General features: G+C 43.3%; 1 protein-coding gene across 7 annotated transcripts in view; it reads left to right on the top strand.

Moving 5' to 3' along the window:
• Nucleotides 1–25,890, top strand: part of caprin1b (cell cycle associated protein 1b) — a 65,603-nt gene that overhangs the window by 19,282 nt on the left and 20,431 nt on the right. For 2 of the 7 annotated variants that reach the window (XM_036980538.1, XM_036980550.1), the window contains exons 2-6: nucleotides 14,091–14,264; nucleotides 15,952–16,014; nucleotides 17,299–17,385; nucleotides 17,740–17,987; nucleotides 23,064–23,146. In XM_036980538.1, the coding sequence (XP_036836433.1) occupies nucleotides 14,091–14,264; nucleotides 15,952–16,014; nucleotides 17,299–17,385; nucleotides 17,740–17,987; nucleotides 23,064–23,146 (655 nt within the window). Of the gene's footprint in view, nucleotides 1–8,586; nucleotides 8,772–8,933; nucleotides 9,049–13,670; nucleotides 13,694–14,090; nucleotides 14,265–15,951; nucleotides 16,015–17,298; nucleotides 17,386–17,739; nucleotides 17,988–23,063; nucleotides 23,147–25,890 lie in introns of those variants that run through there. The other 5 variants (XM_036980545.1, XM_036980540.1, XM_036980561.1 and 2 more) reach the window with 5 other exon arrangements.

Below are 25,890 nucleotides of genomic sequence, written 5' to 3'. Positions count from 1 at the left end.
CCCCCCCCCCCCCGCCCCCAAAAATCACAAATAATAATAATAAAAACTTTCCTGAACATACACTTGCACTAACATACACCCCCCCCCCTCCCCCTTTCCAGCTTGGACTTTGCTGATAACTACATTATTGAGGAAAAGTGTACTTACTATGCCTGTGACATGTGGTTGTCCGGCCTAGCTATCTTGAGATGAATGCACTAACATACATAAGGGAACATTTTGACATTCGCCATATGGTTAGTGAGAAAGTCCACACTAGACGTCCGACAACGTTTCAAAAATTCGCGGGTGGCGTTGGGCCGTGCAGCAGGGCCGGATCTTCCAGGAAGTCATCAAATGAACTCTCTCGGACATTCGGTTTCCGTTTTATACAATTTTCACATTTTGGTAATTTTTCCGCTCTCCCGGTAAATCCACAAGAGGGCAAATGGAATCATATTGCAAATGTACAAAACATCACCAATCACGACTTGGCCTTATCTCCTAAACGGAAAAGATTTCGAAGACGAAACTTGGTGAGCATAGGTTTGGCATAATGAGCAGTTGGCCCCGAACAAGATGGCGTCTAGGCCTCAATGGTTTTTGAGTTATGGCCATTTGTCTGGGATGAAAGGTCAAAAATGAAAATAGAGCAATAATTTTTCCGCTTCACGTCAAAGTAAATGAACCTACGGTGTCAATAAAAAAAGAACCAGACATTTATCTATCGTAATTTAAGAGAAATCGTACAATGTCAAATTGGTGATGTTCAAAAAAAGGTGTTTTAAAAAAGAAGTTACAGATCCAGTTGCAGCGTGTTCAGACAAATCTTTTTGAATTGTGTTTCCGAGTACTGCGAGATTTCTGTGATTTTCAGAAATAACACACACTCATTCAACCCTCTGTAAATAAGTCAGTTCTTTAACATAGACTTAAAACTCAATATTCTATAAGTGCTTACCCAAAGGAGGATATGTGTTCACTTTCAGCTTCCTGTGTAAACCGGAAGTGCCTTAAAATGGTGTCATAGGTGCTGTTTCGAAGGGTTAAAAAGGTCTGATCTTTTCAAAACTTCATATGTGTTATTAGGCAACCCTCATGAACTGTAAATCAGTCATTTCTCCCAACAGATGTCAAAGAAAAGCTCTCTCACACACACACAGCAAGAATGGAGTGACAAAGTGCGGTGCTTAAAGACACTCAGAGCCTGCAATGGCATTACCAAAGTCTTTAGGCTGTGCCGAGTTCAACGAGATGCCCCGCTTGACCATAGCTTGCTCGGTCTGAGCTCATAATGAAGCCTGGTCCTAAATTGCAGGTGCTTTTGGGTGACAGCGGGAGAACAGTTAGGGTTAGAAGCACAATTTGACCTCAGGAACGTTCCTGAGGTCCTCCCGATCTGTGCAAGCCTAACCTTGACCGTGTGGCATTAACCCTTAACAGTTAAAAAGTTGTTGTTTACATCAAATCATTTTCAATGACTTGTCTCCCCATAGGAATACATTGCCTGCACCCCTAATTTCAACCTGAAGCCTATGTGGGTTATGAATGTCTTATGAACCTGTCTTCCATGACAATCCATCAGGCCACTATGAGGTCTACCTGTGTTGATTCTAAGCTAACTGGAGCAACCGGAAGTGGTTAAAATCACCTTAAGTGTCTTGCCATACCCAACCTGCAGTTTGTGAGAAATAGTGCCTTCAACCCTGTGTAAATCAGTCACTTCTTAACGTAAAGACTTAACTCAGGATTCTGTAAAAGCATACCCCAATGAGGATATGTGTTTACTTTTAGCTTCCTGTGCCAACTGGAAGTGCCATAATTGGCGTCATAGGGGCTGTTTAGAAGGGTTAAAAAAGTCTGATCTTTCCAAAACTTCATATGTGTGATTAGACAACCCTCATGAACTGTAAATCAGTCATGTCTCCCATAAAATTTCCAAGAAAAACTCACACACACAGCTTGGACGGAGGGACACAGTGTGGTGTGTAGAGACAGAGCCTGCAATAGTTACCTTTGTTCAAACTATTAAAGAACCGTCAGACCGAGAGTTCTGAAACTTTAGAAACCTGTTCTACAGCTCAGGTCGAAAGTGCGTGGTGAGTTATATGGCTCTAGAAGGTTCCTTGACCGAGAAACAGCCTCGTACATTTGCAATGACTTCAATTAATTTTGACCATTACGAAAATGACGACATTTAGAAAAGTCCCAGAGTCGCAAGACTAGGTCCATTGAAACCGGCTCGGCCCATAGAGACGGACCCCAACGTTTCTGTCCGATAGCTCATTTAAGGTCCCCGTAGCAAGGCATGGATAAAAGTGGATTTTCAGCACCAATTAAGGTCTTGCTCGGGCACCGAATGACCTATCGAGCCGAAACTTGGGATTCGGGGTCGCCTCAGCCAGGCCTACACATAATGTCAGAACTGGACCCACAGCTAGAACGTAACTACGTGTTTTTATTATGGTTTGAATAGAAGGCGCTGTGAATTTTGGGCCTGCTCTGAAATATGTGATAGTTGGCTTCTAAACGAGTTGGAAAAAGTGGGTGTGGTGTCAGTTTGGTGTCAGAATGACATCTATTGACTGATGGACGGTGACTTGCTGGCTGACTTTTGTCCATTTGCAATATGTTTAGGAGTGGGGTCCCAGCACCAAAATGACATTCTGAAATCAACACCAACGAGCGATGGAGAGGAACCACTATCACTGCCCGGCCATCCCGAGTTCATCAGGCCAGTCAATTTTGCATTTCTTCAGAATTTTTGAGCATGACAAATTCGTGATGGTAAATGCCCATTGAAAATGCACTGTGCATTTGCAATATGATTCAACAGTGAAAACACATCGCCAAATGGACATGATGATGGGTTTTCAGGTGCATGGGGGGTGAAAATGGGAGAAGGTATCGTGGGTGGTATGATGGAGGAAATATTATTATGATGGGGATTTATCAATAAATGGGGGAAAAACACATGAGAAGTTTATAAACTGATTAAAAAATAAAACTCCTGGAAAGGGTGTCTGAGCTAGCAACCCAGAGTAACCATAGTTACAATCAAAGTCAGTCCTGACAGAAAAACGGAACACTTGACACACGCTGATAGCCATTGAGTATAGAGATGATGTCTGATTTCAAAAGGAAACGCCTCACTGATGAGGAGATAGGGTAACTATTTAGTCATTCTGATGAAGAATCTGTGTATGAGAGTGAGTCGGATCAATCTGATAGTGACAAGGAATATCTGCCCCCAAACCTTCTGGACTGTGAGCGTGAGGAAAATGGTGCCCACCCCAACCTTGAAGGCAACATCCCTCACTTCTTGTAGGATGTGAGGGAGAAGAAGTTGAAGTCGAGGAGGATGGTCCCTGCTGCTGAAGATTCTGCAGTTATTCTGCCGTTACTGCGTCCAAAATACCACAGTCGACTGCAGTTACTGCACTTTTACTGCAGTTTCAAAACTGAAATATTTTTTTGTAAGGGCTGGAGTAAATTAAACAACTTTAAACCCTCCTCCTGACTGAAAATTAAAAAGCATGGCCTCACCCACTTTTATTCGGTAACAATTGTGTATATGTTGACCGCTCTCTAAATAAAATGAATTATTTGAATAACAGTGCAGAAAGTGTGGTTTTACATAAAACTATTTGACATTGTGAATATCATATTTTTGGCATTAACTCTGATTTAACTACTGGTATGTATGTAATCCGATCCTAAATCCCAAATTCCATAGAGAATTTGCACCCTCACGGATACCGATCCTTTGAAATAAAAGATCCGGTTATGGATTGGGAGCCACTCCCTTAAAAGCGAAACTTTAAAGAATTTTTTTTTTTACATTTTATAACACATTTCATGCAATACTACTAATTTTGCCATTTGACAGACACAACTTTTTCAGTTTTAAAACTAATTTCCTGCAATTCTACCCATTTTGCCATGGGGTGAAAATAAATTATTTCAATTTTAAAGCACATTTTCGGGAATTTTTCAATGACTTATGTATGACATGATAATGATATCTGAGTGAAAATGACTAACAAAATCAATGGGGGGGCCCTGTGCATGTGCCCCAAGTTTAGATAACTGGCTAGACTAATTTACCACTCTAAAAATTGTTTGCTGACATGGCTAATTGAGTAACTGACAGTGACTGACAAAACAAGAGAAACTGCTGATGCAAACTTGCACCTTGTGTATTCTACTATTCTAACTTTCAACAGTAAGTTGAGACCCCAGGGACCACTTATTCCTGCAGCCGGCCCAGCTAATGATATATGGTTTCAAAAGAGGGGTTTGCAAAAGAGGGGGTATTTCAAGAATAGCAACATGATTAGATCAAAAAAGGTTGAACATCTGCTCTAGAGTTATGAGTGTGTCAGACTTGGTTACCTTGTCTCCCCAAAGACTGAAGTAGATTGTGCAGAAGAGGTGGACAGGGGGAGACAAGGGCTGATTTAGGAGGGTTATTTGGCACGAGGTAGTCCCAGTGTGGAGGCCCATGTGGAACTCTGGAGACCCCTGGAGGCTGAAGGAAATGGTCCAGATGTAGCAGGAATCTTGGCTCCTGGCTCCCGTAACCCAGCGGGAATCCTGTCCTAATCCTTTTCCTGTAGAAAATCTGTAACCCCTGCCCTCTTGTTCTGCTGCAGAGCTGCCTGTGAAATCACCAGAGACCTACTAATGTCACAGTGGGCACGCCAATGACATACCACACCTCTGTCATGTCAGACAGGGTAAAGCTACCGTCGTCATGGTGTGCTCTGTCATATGGACCCCTGCCCTGCTCCAGAGCTACGGGGGAAATCAGACAGAATCCTGGATTATTGTCTGCCATAGTGGGTACACCACAGCTGTGTCACACTCACACTGCACTCTAGCGACTGTCATGTCAGATAGTGTAACGACATCACTGGCATGCTGTGCTCTCTCATATGGTGCTTTACTGTCACATTGTCAACCCTTTGTCAGAAGAACACACATTTCTGTATACAAGACACTTAGCTGGTCCAAAGACAGAAGGAAATGCAAACTTGTAGTGTATTCACTTTCAAATGTCAGACTTGCCTTAACTAAAAATCTATCAACCCGTACAAAAATGTCCATTAATTATAATCCACTCATGCTATAAGAAACTGGTGAAAATAAGATCCTTAATATTGAGAATTAGGTTAAAGTTGACTTTGTCAGCACTCGTCTCTGGTAACAATATGTTTATACAGCACTTTGTAACACCCCTAAAGATGTTTGTTGCCCAGTATGCCGTGGTTTTCTACGAATTAAAAAAAATATTCTACTGGCAAGACAAAGTGGTGATCACAGATTGTCTAAACACACACACACACACACACACACACAGAAAGGCCTATTTCCTGTAACAAGGTAGAGTGCTCTGTTCACCATTGACTCTGTGATAACTGCAAACTCTGGAACAGCAATAGCCAGGCTACTGCTTTCTGTCTATAATCTGATGCAAAATCATTATTGGCTCCATATTCAAAGCCTGAACCCCTTCTGAAGTTCAGTTCACCTCTCTTAAAACACCAATATGATTCATAATGCATTATTAGGCTACTATGGTGAACTTTTAGAGAAGAGACTGGAGAGAAGAATCGAGTTGATGGCTTCACAAAGGTCAGAGCTTTAGCAAGGGTCGTGCTCATTAGGCATCAAAAGGAAGAAATCGGTATGAAACAGGAAGGGACTACCTGAACTTGTACAATAAAAAACACATTGTCCTTATTGCTTGCCTTAATGGGCATTACCCAGGCCTTTCTAAAGTAATTTTGAAAACAAGACAGCCCTGCTGTCTAACTGAAACACAGCAGGGTGCAGAAAGGAAATAAGGCACTCATTCAAAGGGAGTTTTTCTTCCCTTAGGCATCCTCCCATAATCAGTATTATCCCTAAAAGAAAACAGCCTTTCAATTAGCCAGTGCAATCAAAGAGCATGGCGGCAATGTTAACTGCTTCCTGTATATCTTTTTATTTTACCTTTATTTAACCAGGTAGGCCAGTTGAGAACAAATTCTCATTTACAACTGCAACCTGGCCAAGATCAGCAAAGCAGTGAGAGATAAACAACAACACAGAGTTACACATGGAATAAACAAACGTACCGTCAATAACACAATAGAAAAGTCTATATACAGTGTGTGCAAATTAGGTAAGATTAGGGAGGTAAGGCAATAAATAGGCCGTAATGGTGAAGTAATTACAATTGAGCAATTAAACACTGGAGTGATAAATGTGCAGAAGATGAATGTGCAAGTAGAGATACTGGGGTGCAAAAGAGCATTTAAAAAATAAATAAAAAAACTGTAAGGAAAGGCGGCCAAAGGAGAAATTGGCTTTTGGGATGACCAGTGCAATATACCTGCTGGAGCACGTGCTACGGGTGGGTGTTGCGATGGTGACCAGTGAGCTGAGATAAAGCGGGGCTTTACCTAGCAAAGACTTAAAGATTACCTGGAGCCCGTGGGTTTGGCGACGAATATGTAGCGGTGACCAGCCAACGAGAGCATACAGGTCGCAGTGGTGGGTAGTATATGGGGCTTTGGTGACAAAACGGATGGCACTGTGATAGACTGCATCCTATTTGCTGAGTAGTGTTGGAGGCTATTTTGTAAATGACATCGTCGAAGTCAAGGATCGGTAGGATAGTCAGTTTTACGAGGGTGTTTGGCAGCATGAGTGAAGAATGCTTTGTTGTGAAATAGGAAGCCGATTCTAGATTTAATTTTGGATTGGAGATGCTTAATGTGAGTCTGAAAGGAGAGTTTACAGTCTAACGAGACACCTAGGTATGTATAGTTGTATAGTATTCTAAGTCAGAACCGTCCAGAGTAGTGATGCTAGACGGGCGGGCAGGTGAGGGCAGCGATCGGTTGAAGAGAATGCACTTAGTTTTACTTGCATTCAGGATGCCAAACAGACTGATTTCAATTTTTTAAAGAAACCTAGTTAGTTTGCTCTGATAGTTTACTCTGTAATCTAAAATAACAACAATCAAGTCAGGGTGGATTTAAGGGGAGAGGTGATTCTCATAGGAATAATGGAGAAGAGACAGAATAGAGAGGAATAGTGTACTTACTCAAGTGGTTGATGTATAGATTTAAAGAAGGTTCTCTGGTAGGCCTACATTGGGGACATGAAAAAGGTGAGGAATTATATCCAAATCATCCATCCTCTGATGTTGAATCAACAAACCAATGGAGGAAAGGCCTGGTAATCAAAGGAATAGCCAAATATGAACAAATGTAACATTTCATATCTGGTTGATTATTAGAAAAGTAGGCAAGCCCTTGTAGTAGGCCTATATATTATCATCCCTAATTTGATTTCTTGCCAGGTGGACAAGTAAATAGGCTGGCTATTTATGCAGGTGGTGTATATATGAGCCTGAGGTTCCTTAAGTCTGCCATCAAAGTGCACAATGAAAAAAGATCACGTCAACTGGTAAATAATTGATGTGCTTAGACAGTGTCAAAGCGGCCTAAGGCACTGCATCACAGTGCTAGAGGCAGACCCGGGATCGATTCTGGGCTGTATCACAACCGGCCGTGATAGGGCGGCACACAATTGGCTCAGCATCATCTGTGTTAGTGGAGGGTTCAGCTGGGGTAGGCCATCATTGTAAATAAGAATTTGTTCTTAACTTGCCTAGTTAAACAAAGGTTAAAATAAAAATCTGTTACAGTCAAATAAACCTAGTAATTATGCATACAGTACCGTTAATTTACATGGCACTTTACTGCCCCCTACTGATGTACAGTAAATACATTGATAGAGCTCCTCATCACTGCAAAATTTGAACCTAAATCAATGCATTGATTAAACACAAAATCAGTGCAAGAAAGCAAGAAATCTACAACGCCCACGCCTTGAACAAATCAATACAAGTGATTTTGCAAAGATTGGCTATGCGTATTTATGCCCATCCAAGAAATATATAATCTGTTTTGCAAATGTTAATATTTCATCAACATACGAGTCTACAGTTTGTATTTTACCATGAACTCTTAGAAAAGGCGAAACAAAATTGTTTTTCATCCCGTGTGTGTTTGTTTGGTTTGATCAGTCTGGCATATTTTAGACAGCCGAAAAAGGACCTTCTTTATAAAGAGTTCCTTCACCAATCAAACCATAATGAGCCAGATATTTTATCGGACATATGAAGGTGAAGCATCCGGTGGCGTTTCCACTCACTACCAAATATGGTGATGAGAGGAAGCCCAGTGGCCGGCAGTCGGGAGAAGATGGAGCGAGATGGATCTTGAACGACATTCTGTTAATTTTCTCATCGATTAAACATTTGATCTCCAAGCAGTTTATTTTTTACAAAACTAAAATCTTTAATAAACAGAGTGGACTGCGTTTTGTAGAATTTACCCTTTGCAAAAGTTTCAAAAAAAATGCGCTGTTTAGAAGGGGTGCAAGGGTGAATTGAATTACTGCACACGCACACTTAACAAAGTAGGCGTTCGCTAACCGAAATAAGCAAATACATGATAGAACGCACCAATAAGATCTCACTAGCCCGTGCCTGGCTCTTCCCACCTCCTTGCTTGTTCTGCCCACTATGATTCATTTGCTCCATTGGAAACGACAGGCTGGTCTATCTTGGGTTAGTTCAAAAAATATTTGATCAAACCGTCTCAGTTGTCGGTGAGACCGGCTGGGCGGATCCCACGGTATTGAAAGAGAAAATAAAGCAACACGATAAAAACACCTTGGATATTCAATTTCTCTGGTGAACAAGCTTTCTTGTGGATACATAGAGCATAAAGGTATGCAAATTGTATAGCTAGCTAAATGAACACATTAGCTAGACAAGGGGGCACAACTATGCTAAGTGAGTTATCATTGGCCAGTGTCAGAGTTACCCTCTCTGGCAGCTTGCTATATCTCCATTGAATAATCTAAATGTATTATATTTGGTCATTTGATTTAGCAAATGTTAGTTAGCTATCTGGGCCATCTGCATCCGCGGTGTGCTGCCTGGTTGAAAATCTTCTAACGTTGCAGGCTTTATGCGATGATAGACGAATGTTATCTGGCATCTCGGTAAGATTCAGCTGCCCGTGTTACTTAACGTTAGTTTGTTAACTTATGTTTTTGAACCTGGTTAGCAAATTCATGAGCTATTTAAATAGTTCGGTTGGCGCGGCTGGCAACACTTAATCTGTTGAATCAAGTGTGGACCATGTAACTAACTAACTCGGTTCGATTATTCATGGTGTGTTGATGAAGCTAGCTAGCTAACAACCGAGCCTGACCCAAAACATTGCGCACTTCACTTGGTACCTTCGTAGGCCCTCAGACTAATATAACACCACGTTGCCCATTATACTCAAAGGCTATATAAAATGTGCACCACATTAAATCAAATATATTTATAAAGCCCCTTTTACATCAGCAGATGTCATAAAGTGTCTAGAAACTCAGCCTAAAAACACCAAACAACAAGCAATGCAGATGTAGAAGCACGGTGGCTAGGAAAAACTCTCTAGAATGGCAGGAACCTAGAGAGGAACAGGCTTTGAGGGGTGGCCAGTGCTCTTCTGGCTGTGTTGGGTGGAGATAAGACTATATTGCCATTAAAGCCAGACTGTTCTTCAAGATGTTTTAAACGTTCAGACCGCAGGTGCGAGAGAGGGTTGGAAAACAGCATGTCCTGGACAAGGTAGCACGTCCTGTGAACTGGTCAGGGTTCCATAGCCGCAGACAGAACAGTTAAAACTGGAGCAGCAACATGGCAAGGTGGACTGGGGTCAGCCAGGAGTCATCAGGCCAGGTAGTCCTGATGCATGGTCCTAGGGCTCAGGTCCTCAGAGAGGGAGAGATGGGAGAATTAGAGGGAGCCTACTTAAGTTCACACTGTGGCCCTGGCTGACGATACCCCCGGACAGGGCCAACCAGGCAGGATATAATCCCACACCACTAGTTCGATATCAACAGATCACCAATGTATTACCCTTAGACAAAGCTGAGTATAGCCCTCAAAGATCTCCACTGAAAAAGCCAGAGGGGATGCAAAACCGAACAGGAAGATTACGTCAGTGACTCAACCCACTCAAGTTGATTATAGCGGAAAAAAGCCTGGCACAGCATGGAAGAGCACTAGTAAGCCAGTGACTCAGCCCCCGTCAGAGGCAGAGAATCCCAGTGGCGAGAGGGGAGCCGGCCAGGCAGAGACAGCAAGGGTGGTTCATCACTCCAGTGCCTTGCTGTTCACCTTTGCACCCCTGGGCCAGGCTACACACAATCATAGGACCTACTGAAGAGATGAGTCTTCAGTAAAGAATTGAAAGTCGAGACCGAATGTGCGTCTCTCACATGGATAGGCAGTGCAGTCCATAAAAATGATTCTGCTCTATAGGAAGGCCCTGCCCCCAGCGGTTTGCTTAGAAATTCTAGGGACAATAAAGAGGCCTACGTCTTGTGATCGTAGCGTACGTACGTGTAGGTCTGTACGGCAGAACCAAATTGGAGAGAGGTAGGAGCAAGTCCATGTAAGGCTTTGTAGGGTAGTAGAAAAACCTTAATCAGTCTTAGCGTTAAATGGAAGACAGTGTAGCGAGGTTCTAGTCAAGATTTAGCACTAATTGAAGTTGATTTATTGCTTTTTCCGGGTAGCTTGAGAGTAGAGCATTGTAGCTGTCTAATCTAGAAGTGACAAAAGCATGGATTAGCTTTTCTGCATCATATTTGGACAAACGGTGTCTGATTTTTGCAATGTTACAAAGATGAAATAAAGCTGCCCTTTAAATATTCTTGAGATGTTCGTCAAGAGAAATCAGTGTCCAGAGTAACGCTGAGGTCAAGGTTTATTTGAGATGACTATGCAACCGTCAAGATGAATTGTCAGATCAAACAGCAGATCTCGCTGTTTCTTGGGATCTAGAAGAAGCATCTCTGTTTTGTCCGAGTTTAAAAGTAAAAACATTTATGCCATCCACTTCCTTATGTCTGAAACACAGGCTTCCAGGGTAGGCAATTTTGGGGCTTCACCATGTTTCATCAATGTATAGCTTGTGTGTTGTCCGCATAGCAGTGGAAGTTGACATTGTGTTTCTGAATGACATCACCAAGAGGTAGAATATGTAGGGAAAACAATAGTGGTCCTAAAATGGGACCTTGAGGAACACCGGACTTACCATTGATTTGTCAGGGGACAAACCCTCCACAGAGACAAACCGATATCTTTCTGAAAGATAAGATCTAAACCAGGCAAGGACTTGTCCATGTAGACCAATTAGGGTTTCCTATCTCTCCAAAAGAATGTGGTGATTGATGTTGTCAAAGCGGCGCTAAGGTCTAGGAGCACGAGGACAGATCTGGGTCTGATGTTTTTCAATGGTCATTTACCACCTGCATGAGTGTCGTCTCAGTACTATGATGGGGTCTAAAACCAGACTGCTGCATTTCATATATATTATTTGTCTTCAGGAAAGCATTGAGTTGCTGCCTAATTGCTTTTTCTAAAATGTTTGAGAGGAATTGGAGATTCGAGAGATGCCGATTGTATTTATTTATTTTTTAGGAGAGGATTTATTACTGCCATTTTTAGTGCTTTTAGTACACATCCGGAGGATATGGAGACGTTTTTATTTATGTTCAATATAGGAGGGCCAAGAACAGGAAGTAACTCTTTCAGTAGTTTAGTTGGAATATGGTCCAGTAAGCAGCTGCAAGGTTTAGAGGCCATGACTATTTTCATGGATGTGTCGAGAAATACAGGATTTAAGAAGGCCATCCTCTCTTGGAGAATGCTGCTTTTTAGTTAGCTTTGTGACCGTATCAAAAACACATTTTTGGACAGTTTATTCTCAATTAGGTTGGAAAAGTAGGCTGATTGAGCAGCAGTGAGGGCTCTTTGATATTGCACGGTACTGTCTTTTCAAGCTAGTCGTAAGACTTCCAGTTTGGTTGAATGCCATTTCCGGTCCAATTTTCTGGAAGCTTGCTTCAGGGCTCAGTTATTTTTGTGTACCAGGGAGCTAATTTCTTCAAGGTTAAATTAAGATCCTCAGGTGGTTAACTGATTTTTGTACTCCGACGTCCTTGGGTAGGTGCAGGGAGTCTGGACGGGCATCTAGGGCTCTTTGGGTTGCCTCAAAATCTATAGCGTGTCTTTTGATAATCCTTAGTTGGGGTCTGAGCAGTTTATTTGTTGAGATTGCAAATGTAATAAGATGATGGTACGATTTAGTCCAGGATTATAAAGAAAAAAATTAGATCCACAATATTTATTCTACGGGTCAAAACTAGATACAGGGTATGACTGTGGCTTTGCTTAGGTTCAGGGACGTGTTTGACAAAACCCGCCAAGTCAACAATGGCTCCGAAAGCGGAAAATGTGAATTATCTGCCATGACTACAAGGTACCATAGGAACTCAGTGAGGAATGCTGTATACGGCCCAGGAGGCCTGTAAACAGTAGCTATAAAAAGTGATTGAGTAGGCTGCATAGTATTCATGACAAAATACAAAAATGTTAGGCTTTGCGGGATGCGCGGGGGATCTGGTCACTAGTGTAACCAGGAGGAGAAGCCTCATTTAACACAGTAATTTCATCAGGCTTGAGCCATGTTTCAGTCAGGCCAAATCACGTCGCGGTTATGATTGGTTATTTAGTTTATTCACTATGATTGCCTTAGAAGTGAGGGATCTAACATTAAGTAGTCCTATTTTGAGATGTGAGATATTATCACAATCTCTTTCAATAATGACAGAAATAGAGTAGGTATTTATTTCAGTGATATTGCTAAGGCGAACACTACCATGTTTAGATTTGCCCGACCAAGATTGAGGCACAGGTACGTTCTCGATGGGAAAGCTAGCGGACTACACTGTCTATGCTATTGGGAGACTCCACTAACCAGGCAGGCTGCATTGTGGAGCTAGAGGAGTTAGAGCCCGGTCTATGTTCATAAGATGAGAGCACCCCTCCAGCTAGGATGGAGTCCGTCACTCCTCAACAGGCCAGGCTTGGTCCTGTTTGTGGGGGAGTCCCAGAAAGAGGGCCAGTTACCTACAAATTCAAACTTTTGGGAGGGGTAGAAAACAGTTTTCAACCAGTGATTGAGTTGTGCGAGTCTGCTGTAAGTTGCTTGGGAACTTCTGACTATTTTCCCATCATTGTTGGTGCTGACGTGGATAACAATTTCCCTATATAGTATCTACACTCAACAGTTCTAGCCTCAGCCAGCACCATCTTCAGATGAGCCTTTACATCAGTAGCCCCCCTGGTAAACAATGGATTGCTGGGTGATTATTTTTAATCTAATATTGCAGGTAATGGAGTCGCCAATGAATAGGGTTTTCAATTTGTCAGAGCTAATGCTTAGTGCGGAAAACCGGTTGAACGTTTCTGTTGGCTGAATGAACACCAGTTGAGCATGCCAAAAGCCTTTCTTTCCAGAAGCCATGAGAAAATAGTTTGGCTGCAGGGACTGTGCAGGGGTTTAACAATACTACCTGTATTAACTGATGACACAGACGCTGTATCATCCTTTCCTATACTTAAATTGCGATTGCGTCTGAAGCTGAGCTTGCAACCCAGCTACCCTCACCATAAGACCATAGTTCTCCTGTATATTAAGAGTTCTTTATGTTACTTAGCTTTCTTTTTTTTAGGTGGAGGAGGAGGTCTTGCAGATCTATGTCCAGATACAGTGTCGGGGGTGAGAAAATGTAATACAAAAAGGTAGTGCATGGACAAAACTAAGACCCTGGTCGACTTGTTAAATATAATTTAAATAGTTAAGAGTAAAAAGCAAAAAAGTTTGGCAGGTAGCTAAGTAGCAACAAACTGTACAGCAGGACAGAGACGACGTGGAAGTGCGTTGCGTTGCGTCACCAGTCATGTTACCGTTTATGTCACACAGATGGGCTTCCTTTCGCTCAACCACAATTGAAAGTTGGCTAGCTACACCAGCAATTATTTAGTTAGATTAAATGATGCACTTGGGGGTGATGTCCTGGACCAAAAAGCAAGCTCAATGGAGTATCCAGGAAACTGCCCCTTGGTGATATAGCCAGAAATTGTTCCTTGTCGTTACCTCATAACTAACTTTATGATATTCGTCTCTCTTTTCATTCAGATGCCCGCAGCAATGAATGGCAACAGGACAGTGCAGTCGGCCAGCCCGGACGTGGGACCCATTCCTGGACAGATCACCCTGGGTGGAGGGCAGTCCTCTGGGGCCCAGACCGAGGCCATGAAGCAGGTCCTTGGCGTCATCGATAAGAAGGTCCGCAACATGGAGAAGAAAAAGGTGTCTCCTTTTATTTTTGTGGAATGAAACCTTCACAAATGTGTGGCGTGAAAGTGACTCCTGAGGGTGTTGGCGTAATAGTTAGTTTGCTTCTATTGATACCTCAAACTCAGGTGCCTCTTACTGCCATTGTGCCTTTGAACAACGCACCTAACCTACTTCAGGAGTGCTGCGACTAACCCTGTTGCTTTTATCACCCCTTGTGTCGGGGGAACTCGGAAGTTAAAAGGGCAGAACAGACCGCAAAAACAATTACAATTTTAAGATGTATTGTACTCTATTCAATTGATCAATAGTGTGTGCTAGTGCTGCACTGTTTTCAGTGCCAACGTCATTGTGCTGGTCAGGATAATGACAGATATGTCTCCTCTCAGACTTAGAAGATCAATCAATGCAATTTTTTCAAACTTTGTATGGAGGGGGAAAGAGGAGAGGATACTTAGAGAGGGAGGAGATGGCTCTAAAATGGACACACTGCTGTCTCAAGTCAACCAGAACTGCGGACACTGCATCTTGCTTTTGCTTTCACTGCTTAGTTGCACCATCAGCTCATCTTCCTCAAAATGAGCTAGAAAGCACATTAGGCAGATGGTCAATTAATAATATGCCTTATTTGGATGAGTTTGTAGACCCATACAAACCACAGTGCATTGGGAAAGTATACATACCCCTAACCTTTTTTTAACATTTTGTTACGTTACAGCCTTATTCTAAAATGTATCTTTTCCCTCATCAATCTACACACAATAAAGACAAAGCGAAAACTGTTTTTTAGAAATGTGTGCAAATGTATATATTTTTTTTTTACATAAAAAAAAAAAATCCTTATTTACATAAGTATTCAGACCCTTTGCAAATTGGTCTTAGGTGCATCCTGTTTCCATTGATCATCCTTGAGATGGTTCTACGACTTGGTTGGAGTTCACCTGTGGTAAATTCAATTGACTGGACATGATTGAGTGACTCTTTACTCAAATTGCCAAGCTAGAGTTAGTGTTACACTTGTGATGTTTGCCAAAGCTTCTCTGAAGGAACTGCCCATTAGTTCCACTTTGCAGTAATCGCGCAGCCATTTCTTGGTCACTAAGTTCGCCTAATTTCAGTTTGTGTGACAAAACAAGCAATGTAGAGAATCATTGCAACCTAAACCGTGCCAATTAAAAATATAGCATTTTCAGCTGTTTGATGTGGTGTGCAAAACTGAAAGTAAAAGACTTTAAAAAAGGAAGTCTCCTTTTATGATCTAGATCTAACGCTTCTTAGACTTCCTTTCAATGAGATGGAGAAATTTCTATGTGAATTTGGTTGGGTTGCCCAAAAAGTCAGGCACACTTGTGTATGTTGAGATGTATTGCCATTGCTCAGAGGTATCAACAACCACGTTGATATGTGGTCAGTACTTGCAGTAATCCTCTGTCATTTTTGTTAGTGTAGAGAGTTCCTAAAAAATTAGTAATTTTAGCCTAGGCACAAGGTTACCGTAGAATATCTGTTGCAGGTTTTTGTATTTTGGACATAAACAAACATTTTCAATGACAAAAATCTCACTGGTCAGGTGACGGCATCTGCTTCACTCTGGATGAGAGATTTTACTATAGAGAATGTGTTAATTGTTATTATGCTATCATCCTCTATTTGGATCATCACCTCTAATGAATGTATGTAAATCCTGACCTCTGTGTCACAGGGCAAGCTGGATGATTATCAAGCCAAGAAAAATAAAGGGGAGCGTCTCAACCAGGACCAGCTGGTGGGTCAACAACGTACACTGTACATGAGTCCTATATAGTCTGATCTGACTACTTCCTTGAAGTAGTCACTGATCTGTCATTTTTGGTTTGTGGAAGCAAGCTTTCCATTACATTGCGCTCATCAGAAAAGCAAATTTTTTGTCCATTTAAAATAACATCAAATTGATCAGAAATACAGTGCAGACATTGTTCGTGTTGTAAATTACTATTATAGCTGGAAACGGCTGATTTAAAAAAAAAAAATAATAATTTTTTAGGCCCATTAACCGCATTATCAGCAACCTAGAAGGCCAGAAGGCCAGCATCCCGGAGTCGCCTCTTCACTGTTGAGACTGGTGGTTTGCGGGTACTATTTAATGAAGCTGCCAGTTGACGACTTGTGAGGTTTCTGTTTCTCAAACTAGACACTCTAATGTACTTGTCTTCTTGCTCAGTTGTTTACTGGGGCCTCCCACTCCTCTTTCTATTTTGGTTAGAGCCAGTTTGCGCTGTTCTGTGAAGGGAGTACTACACAGCGTTGTACGAGATCTTCAGTTTCTTGGCAATTTCTCGCACGGAATTGCCATTTCTCAGAACAAGAATAGACTTGAGTTTTAGAAGAAAGGTCTTTGTTTCTTGACATTTTGAGCCTGTAATCGAACCCACAAATGCTGATGCTCCAGATACTCAACTAGTCTAAAGAAGACCAGTTTAATTGCTTCTTTAATCATGACAACAGTTTTCAGCTGTGCTAACGTAATTGCAAAATGGTTTTCTAATGATCAATTAGCCTTTCAAAATTATCATTTTGGATTAGCTAACACAATGTGCCATTGGAACACAGGAGGGATGGTTGCTGAAAATGGGCCTCTGTACACCTATGTAGATATTCCATAACAAATCTGTAGTTTCCAGCAACAATAGTCATTTACAACATTAACAATGTCTACTCTCTATTTCACGGGCAATAAATGTGCTTTTCTTTCAAAAACAAGGGAATTTCTAAGTGACCCCAAACTTTTGAACGGTAGTGTACTTCTTCAACGTGTATCTAATATAATCCCACAGCAGCCCCTCATACACTCCCTCCACCCCCCCAAAAAAGCTTTTGTGAACTAATACTTGTTTCCCCCTTACTAGCTCTGACTTTGCTGATAGCTACTATTGAGGAAAAATGTACTTACTATGACTGATATGTGTTTGTCCCACCTAGATATCTTAAGATGAATGCACTGACTGTTAGTCGCTCTGGATAAGATTCTGCTAATGTAAACCAGTTTCCTCTTGCTCTGTTATCTCTGCAGGATGCCCTGACCAAGTATCAGGAAGTGACTAATAATCTGGAGTTTGCCAGAGAGCTACAGAAGAGCTTCCTCGCACTGGGGCAAGATGTAAGAGTATCTAATGCAATGTGTCCTTGTCTGTAGGAATGTGACTGATTTGGGTCCCCCTCTGTGGTGTCATCCCTGTTTGCATTAAAGTGGCCAACGCCCGGGTTGCGTTTCGTTCCGGGAGGATGCTCTCTCCTCCTTCATGGATGTGAAACAACTAGGTGTAAGCAGTATAGCTCCACCTAGTTTCTCCCATATTGCTTTCACGTAACTAGTCCTATCAAATCTGTGAATGTGGGTGAACAAAGGCGGATGGGAGGAAACGGCTTCCTGGTGACCTGGCATGAAACGCAACCGAGAGGTCCTGCATTGTTTGATTCTGACTCCCTGGTCTCGTCTCTTCTGTCTCTGTAGATCCAGAAGGCAGTGAAGAAGGCAGTGCGGCGGGAGCAGCTCCAGAGAGAGGAGGCTGAGCAGAAAAGACTGAAGACTGTGCTGGAGCTCCAGTTCCTCCTGGACAGGCTGGGAGAGGACAGTGTAAGGCAGGAGTTGAGACAGGGGGCTGCCGGGGGAGGCACACCCTCACTCCTCACAGACTCAGAGCTCACCAACCTGGATGAGCTTTACAAACTAGTGGGGCCAGAACGAGACCAAAACGCCAGGTTAGTAAAACGCATGCACACACAATGTTCAGATTTTGAGCTAAAGGTATATACACTGCTCAAAAAAATAAAGGGACCACTTAAACAACACAATGTAACTCCAAGTCAATCACACTTCTGTGAAATCAAGCTGTCCGCTTAGGAAGCAACACTGATTGACAATAAATTTCACATGCTGTTGTGCAAATGGAATAGACAACAGGTGGAAATTATAGGCAATTAGCAAGACATCCCCAATAAAGGAGTGGTTCTGCAGGTGGTGACCACAAATCACTTCTCAGTTCCTATGCTTCCTGGCTGATGTTTTTGTCACTTTTGAATGCTGGCGGTGCTTTCACTCTAGTGGTAGCATGAGACTGAGTCTACAACCCACACAAGTGGCTCAGCGTCCTCGCTATTTACAGTGCGTTCCGAAAGTATTCAGACCCCTTGACTTTTTCACATTTTGTTATGTTACAGCCTTATTCTTATCCCCAGCTACAACATTTTCCGTCAAGATAGAACTGTCAAAGGGGGCTGAGTTGCAATCTACTGCAGAGAGAGCCTGCAGAGTTCTGTCTTACTATCCAGGTCTATGCCCAAACAGTTTTAGCTTCTACTTTTAAAAATCCACCTTTCCAGAAATAAGTATCTCACTGTTGCCGCTTGTTATAGACCCCCCTCAGCCCCCAGCTGTGCCCTGGACACCATATTGATTGCCCCCCCATCTATCTTCAGAGTTCGTACTTTTCGGTGACCTAAACTGGGATATGCTAAACACCTCGGCCATCCTACAATCTAAGCTAGATGCCCTCAATCTCACACAAATTATCAAGGAACCTACCAGGTACAACCTTAAATCCGTAAACATGGACACCTCTGCTGTCTTCAATCAAGATCTCAGCGATCACTGCCTCATTGCCTGCGTGCGTTATGGGTCCGTGGTCAAACGACCACCCCTTATCACAGTCAAACGCTCCCTAAAACACTTCTGTGAGCCAGCCTTTCTAATCGACCTAGCCCGGGTATCGTGGATGGATATTGACCTCATCCCGTCAGTAGAGGATGCCTGGTTGTTCTTTTAAAAGTGCTTTCCTCACCATCTTAAATAAGCATGCCCCGTTCAAGAAATGTTGAACTAAGAACAGATCTAGCCCCTGGTTCACTGACTGCCCTTGACCAGCACAAAAACATCCTGTGGCGTACTGCATTAGCATCGAACAGCCCCCGCGATATGCGTCTTTTCAGGGAAGTCAGGAACCAATATACACAGGCAGGCAGTTAGGAAAGCTAATGCTAGCTTTTTCAAGCAGAAATTTGCATCCTGTAGCACCAATTCCAAAAGGGAACACTGGGACACTGTAAAGTCCATGGAGAATTAGAGCACCTCCTCCCCACTGCACTGAGGCTAGGAAACACCGTCACCACCGATAAATCCACGATAATCGAGAATTTCAATAAGCATTTTTCTACGTCCGGCCATGCTTTCCACCTGGCTACCCCTACCCCGGCCAACAGCTCTGCACCCTCCGCAGCAACTCGCCCAAGCCTCCCTCCTGCTTCTCCTTCACCCAAATCCAGACAGCCGATGTTCTGAAAGAGCTGCAAAATCTGGACCCCTACAAATTAGCTGGGCTAGACAATCTGGACCCTCCCTTTCTAAAATTATCCGCCGCATTTGTTGTAACCCCTATTACTAGCCTGTTCAACCTCTCTTTCGTATCGTCAGATCCCTAAAGATTGGAAAGCTACCGCGGTCATCCCCCTCTTCAAAGGGGGAGACACTAGACCCAAACTGTTAAACCTATATCCATCCTGCCCTGGCTTTCTAAAGTCTTCAAAAGACAAGTTAACAAACAGATCACTGACCATTTTCGAATCCCACCATACCTTCTCCACTATGCAATCTGATTTCCGAGCTGGTCATGGATGCACCTCGGCCACACTCAAGGATCTAAACGATTTCATAACCGCCATCGATTAAATACCGTACTGTGCAGCCGTCTTCATTGACCTGGCCAAGGCTTTCAACTCTGTCAATCACCACATTCTGATCGGCAGACTCAATAGCCTTGGTTTCTCAAATGAATGCCTCGCCTGGTTCACCAACTACTTCTCAGACGGAGTTCAGGGTGTTCAGTTGGAGGGCCTGTTGTCTGGACCTCTGGCAGTCTTTATGGGGTGCCACAGGGTTCAATTCCCGGGCCGACTCTCTTCTCTGTATACATCAATGATGTCACTCTGCTGCTGGTGAGTCTCTGATCCACCTCTACGCAGACGACACCATTCTGTATACATTTGGCCCGTCTTTGGACACTGTTAACAAACCTCCAAACGAGCTTCAATGCCATACAACACTCATTCCGTGGCCTCCAACTGCTCTTAAATGCAAGTAAAACTAAATGCAGGCTCTTCAACCGATCACTGTATTCGTTGCCAAACCCACTGGCTCCAGATCATCTATAAGTCTTTGCTTGGTAAAGCCCCACCTTATCTCAGCTTACTGGTCACCATAGCAACACCCACCCGTAGCATGCGCTTCAGCAGGTATATTTCACTGGTCATCCCCAAAACCAACAAAGCTCCTTTGGCCTTATATCTTATATGTTTTATATCTCCCTCTTTAACTTTATTCATCAGCTGTCAGAGCAGCTTACCAATCACTGCACCTGTAAATAGCCCACACAACTACCTCATCCCCATATTGTTCTTTTTTTGCTCTTTTGCACCCCAGTATCTCTACTTGCACATCATCATCTGCATATCTATAACTCCTGTGTTAATGCTAAATTGTAATTGTTTCACACTATGGCCTATTTATTGCCTTTACCTCCCTAGTCTTACTGCATTTTCACAGACTGTATATAGATTTTTATTTTGTGTTATTGAGTGTACATTTGTTCGTCTCATGTGTAACTGTTGTTTTTGTCGTACTGCTTTGCTTTATCTTGGTCAGGTCGCAGTTGTAGAGGAGAACTTGTTCTCAGCTGGCCTACCTGGTTAAATAAAGGTGAAATAATTTCTAAAATGGGTGATTGAAAAAAATACAATCTACACACAATACCCCATTATGACAAAGCAAAAACTGTTAGCAAATGTACATATGTATTCAGAGACTTTACTCAGTACTTTGTTGAAGCGCCTTTGGCAGCAATTACAGCCTGGCGTCTTCTTGGGTATGACGCTACAAGCTTGGCACACCTGTATTTGGGGAGTTTCTCCCATTCTTCTCTGCAGATTCTCTCAAGCTCAGTCAGGTTAGATGGGGAGCGTCGGTGCACAGCTAATTTCAGGTCTCTCCAGAGATGTTCGATCAGGTTCAAGTCCGGGCTCTGGCTGGGCCACTCAATGACATTCAGAGACTTTTCCCGAAGCCACTCCACTCCGTGGCTGTGTGCTTAGTGCCGTTGTCCTGCCTCAGTCTGAGGTCCTGAGTGCTCTGGAGCAGGTTTTCATCAATGATCTCTCTGTACTTTGATCTGTTCATCTTTCCCTCGTTCCTGGCTAGTCTCCCAGTCCCTGCCAATGATAAACATCCCCACAGCATGACGCTGCCACCACCATGCTTCACTGTAGGGATGGTGCCAGGTTTCCTCTAGACTTGACGCTTGGCATTCAGGCCAAAGAGTTCAATCTTGGTTTCATCAGCCCAGAGAATCTTGTTTCTCATGGCCTAAAGTGGGCTGTCATGTGCCTTTTACTGATGAGTGGATTCCGTCTGGCTGCTCTACTATAATGGTTTGAATGCTGCAGAGATGGTTGTCCTTCTGGAAGGTTCTCCCATCTCCACAAAGGAACTCTAGAGCTCTTTCAGAGTGACCATTAGGTTTTTTTGCTTTGGCATAGGCTATTGTTTGTTAGGCCTACTCATCTTGTTGGCTGCCGAAAAGTAAATGTGGACAGTTCTTCCAGCATCTTCAATATGCACCTCGGAATTCGAAAAGGATGCGCGCAGTTGCGTCCCCGTTATGTCTTCACTTGTAGCCTGTGAGAAGGACCCGATCATTGGCTAATAAGAATTGAGATATGTTAGAGAGCCATGTGAGTGAGAGGTGCTTCAGGGAGCACAGCCGGGGGAATGGAATTATAATTATTATACTCAGCACAAACGCACACTGGCTGCAAAAGGCATGGATTTTTTTAGGGGGGATTATGGCCACACAAATGGAATGCCGCTGGGAAATTTGAGCCATTATTAAGTGCTTGTCATGCCTTTTTCATGCAACTTTTTTTTTTGCATTGTGGAGCCTTAGAATGTATTAAAAATCAAAACATATAGCCCAAGGTTTGTATCACAACTGTTACGTAAATAACTCTAAATGAAGCATATACTGTAGGAGGACCTTTTTTAACCTTTTTAACCTTTTTTTCTTTTTTAACCGCTCAACACAGAATAGATGCATGTGCTCACTCGAATCAATTGGAGAAAATATCCTTTCAATTTTATTCAGCTATATTCACTTGTATTCTTCATACTATAAAATAATGCCACAGAATTCTAAGCAAATCTTGCCTGCTAAATGAACTAGTGTTGTCCACAGCCATATGGCATAGCCAGATCAGGAGTATGCTATTCTGTTCTTCTGAAATAGACTACATGTTTCTTTTGACCTGTCTAAAATAAATTATGGATTTATTGTGACGCTGTAGGCTACATTACAAGGATTTATTAGACTTGTAGATGTTCCAAAGGTTGTCATCAGTGGCTTGTAGGCTATGCTTGGAAACAAGGAGATGCTAAATGAGTTTGTTAATTAACGGTCATTTACCGTGAGACCGGCAGTTATTCGCGTGCCAATCACCAGCCTCAAAATTTCATGACCGCCACGGCCATACTTGTTCTCAGGTGAGAACTTGAACATGACACCATTTGTCCAATACATGCATAAACATGATGTTCAACTGGGATGTTTAGAAGTGGGGGTTTCACTGTTTCGCATTGACTTGATGGACAAGAGAGCTTGAAATGGGAGTTATAACTCGAGCGTGACGAAGACTTCTGGGTCTAAATATTGCACTCAATAAAACTGCAGGAGCATTCAACAGTGTACAGGTATTTTTCTTTCCCAAGTTACAACTGTACCTCTCCTGTTGCAGGTTGTCTGACCAGTACGAAGAGGCTTCTCAACACTTCATGGATCTGTTGGAGGGGAAGGACAAGGCTGCAGCAGGAACAACATGTAAGTTTAACCAACTACAACTAGGTGAATTCACTACTCAGTGGTCTGAAACGTTCTGAACATTCAAGAAACTGATAGAAATGGAACGAATAGAGCTGACACGGTTCCCAATCTCTAGTCTGACAGACAATTATACAGTACAGTACCAGTCAAAAATTTGGACACACCTACTCATTCTAGGGTTTTTCTTTATTTTTACTATTATTCTACATTGTAGAATAATAGTGAAGACATCACAACTATGAAATAACACATATGGAATCATGTAGTAACCAAAAAAGTGTTAAACAAATCAAAATATATTTTAGGTTCTTCAAATTAGCCCCCCTTTGCTTTGATGACAGCTTTGCACACTCTTGGTATTGTCTCAACCAGCTTCAAAAGGTAATCACCTGGAATGCATTTAAATTAACAGGTGTACCTTCTTAAAAGTTAATTTGTGGAATTTCTTTCCTTAAAGCTTTTGAGCCAATCAGTTGAGTTGTGACAAGGTAGGGACGGTATTCAGAAGATAGCCCTATTTGGTAAAAGACCAAGTCCATATTATGGCAAGAACAGCTCAAATAAGCAAAGAGAAATGACAGTCCATCATTACTTTAAGACATGAAGGTCAGTTCATCTGGAAAATGTCAAGAACTTTGAAAGTTTCTTCAAGTGCAGTCACAACTGGCTCTCATGAAGACCGCTACAGGAAAGGAAGACCCAGAGTTACCTCTGCTGCAGGGGATAAATTCATTAGTTAACGGCATCTCAGATTGCATCCCACATAAATGCTTCACAGAGTTCAAGTAACAGGCACATCTCAACATCAACTGTTCAGAGGAGACTGTGTGAATCAGGCCTTCATGGTTGAATTGCATCAAAGAAACCACTACTAAAGGACACCAATAAGAAGAGACTTGCTTGGGCCAAGAAACCTGAGCAATGGACATTAGACCGGTGGAAATCTGTCCTTTGGTCTGAGTCCAAATTTGACATTTTTGGTTCCAACCGCCGTGTCTTTGTGAGACAGTAGGTGAACGAATGATCTCTGCATGTGGCTCCCACCGTGACGCATGGAGGAGGTGTGATGGTGTGGGGGTGTTTTGCTGGTGGCACTGTCAGTGATCTATATAGAATTCCAGGCACACATAACCAGCATGGCTACCACAGCATTCTGCAGTGATACACCATCCCATCTGGTTTGCGCTTAGTCCCACTATCATTTGTTTTTCAACAGGACAATGACCCAACACATCTTCAGGCTGTGTAAGGGCCATTTGACCAAGAAGCAGAGTGATGGAGTGCTGCATCAGTTTACCTAGCCTCCCCAATCACCTGACCTCAACCCAATTGAGATGTTGGACCGCAGATTGAAGGAAAAGCAGCCAACAAGTGCTCAGCATATGTGGGAACTCCTTCAAGACTGTTGGAAAAGTATTCCAGGTGAAGCTGGTTGAGAATGCCAAGAGTGTAAAGCTGTCAAGGCTACTTTCAAGAATCTAAAATATATTTTGATGTAACACTTGTTTGGTTACTACATGATTCCATATGTTATTTCATAGTTTTGATGTCTTCACTATTCTACACTGTAAAAAATAGTAAAAACTCACCTGCTTCTCTCAGCACCCCCCCCCCCCCCTACACGCCCTCACCCACCTGCTTCTCTCAGCACCCCCTACCAGCCCTCTCACCTGCTTCTCTCAGCACCCCCCTACCCGCCCTCACTCACCTGCTTCTCTCAGCATCCCCCTACCAGCCCTCTCACCTGCTTCTCTCAGCACCCCCCCTACCCGCCCTCACTCACCTGCTTCTCTCAGCACCCCCCTACCCGCCCTCACTCACCTGCTTCTCTCAGCATCCCCCTACCAGCCCTCTCACCTGCTTCTCTCAGCACCCCCCCCACCCGCCCTCACTCACCTGCTTCTCTCAGCATCCCCCTACCAGTATCTGAAAAAATGTGTTGTTGGCATGTTGAACTTTCCCTGTAATTGTTGAAATGAAGCTAACTGACCATCAATGTATAGATTACCAATTGTTGTACTACATGATTCCATATGTTATTTCATAGTTTTGATGTCTTCACTATTCTACACTGTAAAAAATAGTAAAAACTCACCTGCTTCTCTCAGCACCCCCCCCTACCCGCCCTCACCCACCTGCTTCTCTCAGCACCCCCTACCAGCCCTCTCACCTGCTTCTCTCAGCACCCCCCCACCCGCCCTCACTCACCTGCTTCTCTCAGCATCCCCCTACCAGCCCTCTCGCCTGCTTCTCTCAGCATCCCCCTACCCCCCCTCACTCACCTGCTTCTCTCAGCACCCCCCCTCACTCACCTGCTTCTCTCAGCACCCCCCCTACCCGCCCTCACTCACCTGCTTCTCTCAGCATCCCCCTACCAGCCCTCACTCACCTGCTTCTCTCAGCAACCCCCTACCCGCCCTCACCCACCTGCTTCTCTCAGCACCCCCTACCAGCCCTCTCACCTGCTTCTCTCAGCACCCCCCCACCCGCCCTCACTCACCTGCTTCTCTCAGCATCCCCCTACCAGCCCTCTCGCCTGCTTCTCTCAGCATCCCCCTACCAGCCCTCTCGCCTGCTTCTCTCAGCATCCCCCTACCCCCCCTCACTCACCTGCTTCTCTCAGCACCCCCCCTCACTCACCTGCTTCTCTCAGCACCCACCCTACCCGCCCTCACTCACCTGCTTCTCTCAGCATCCCCCTACCAGCCCTCACTCACCTGCTTCTCTCAGCAACCCCCTAC

This window comes from Oncorhynchus mykiss, chromosome 1, assembly GCF_013265735.2.
Source record: "Oncorhynchus mykiss isolate Arlee chromosome 1, USDA_OmykA_1.1, whole genome shotgun sequence".
In the NCBI taxonomy this organism is placed as follows: domain Eukaryota; kingdom Metazoa; phylum Chordata; class Actinopteri; order Salmoniformes; family Salmonidae; genus Oncorhynchus; species Oncorhynchus mykiss.
Note: the sequence above shows the minus strand (reverse complement) of the source record. Positions and strands in the feature narration are given on the sequence as shown.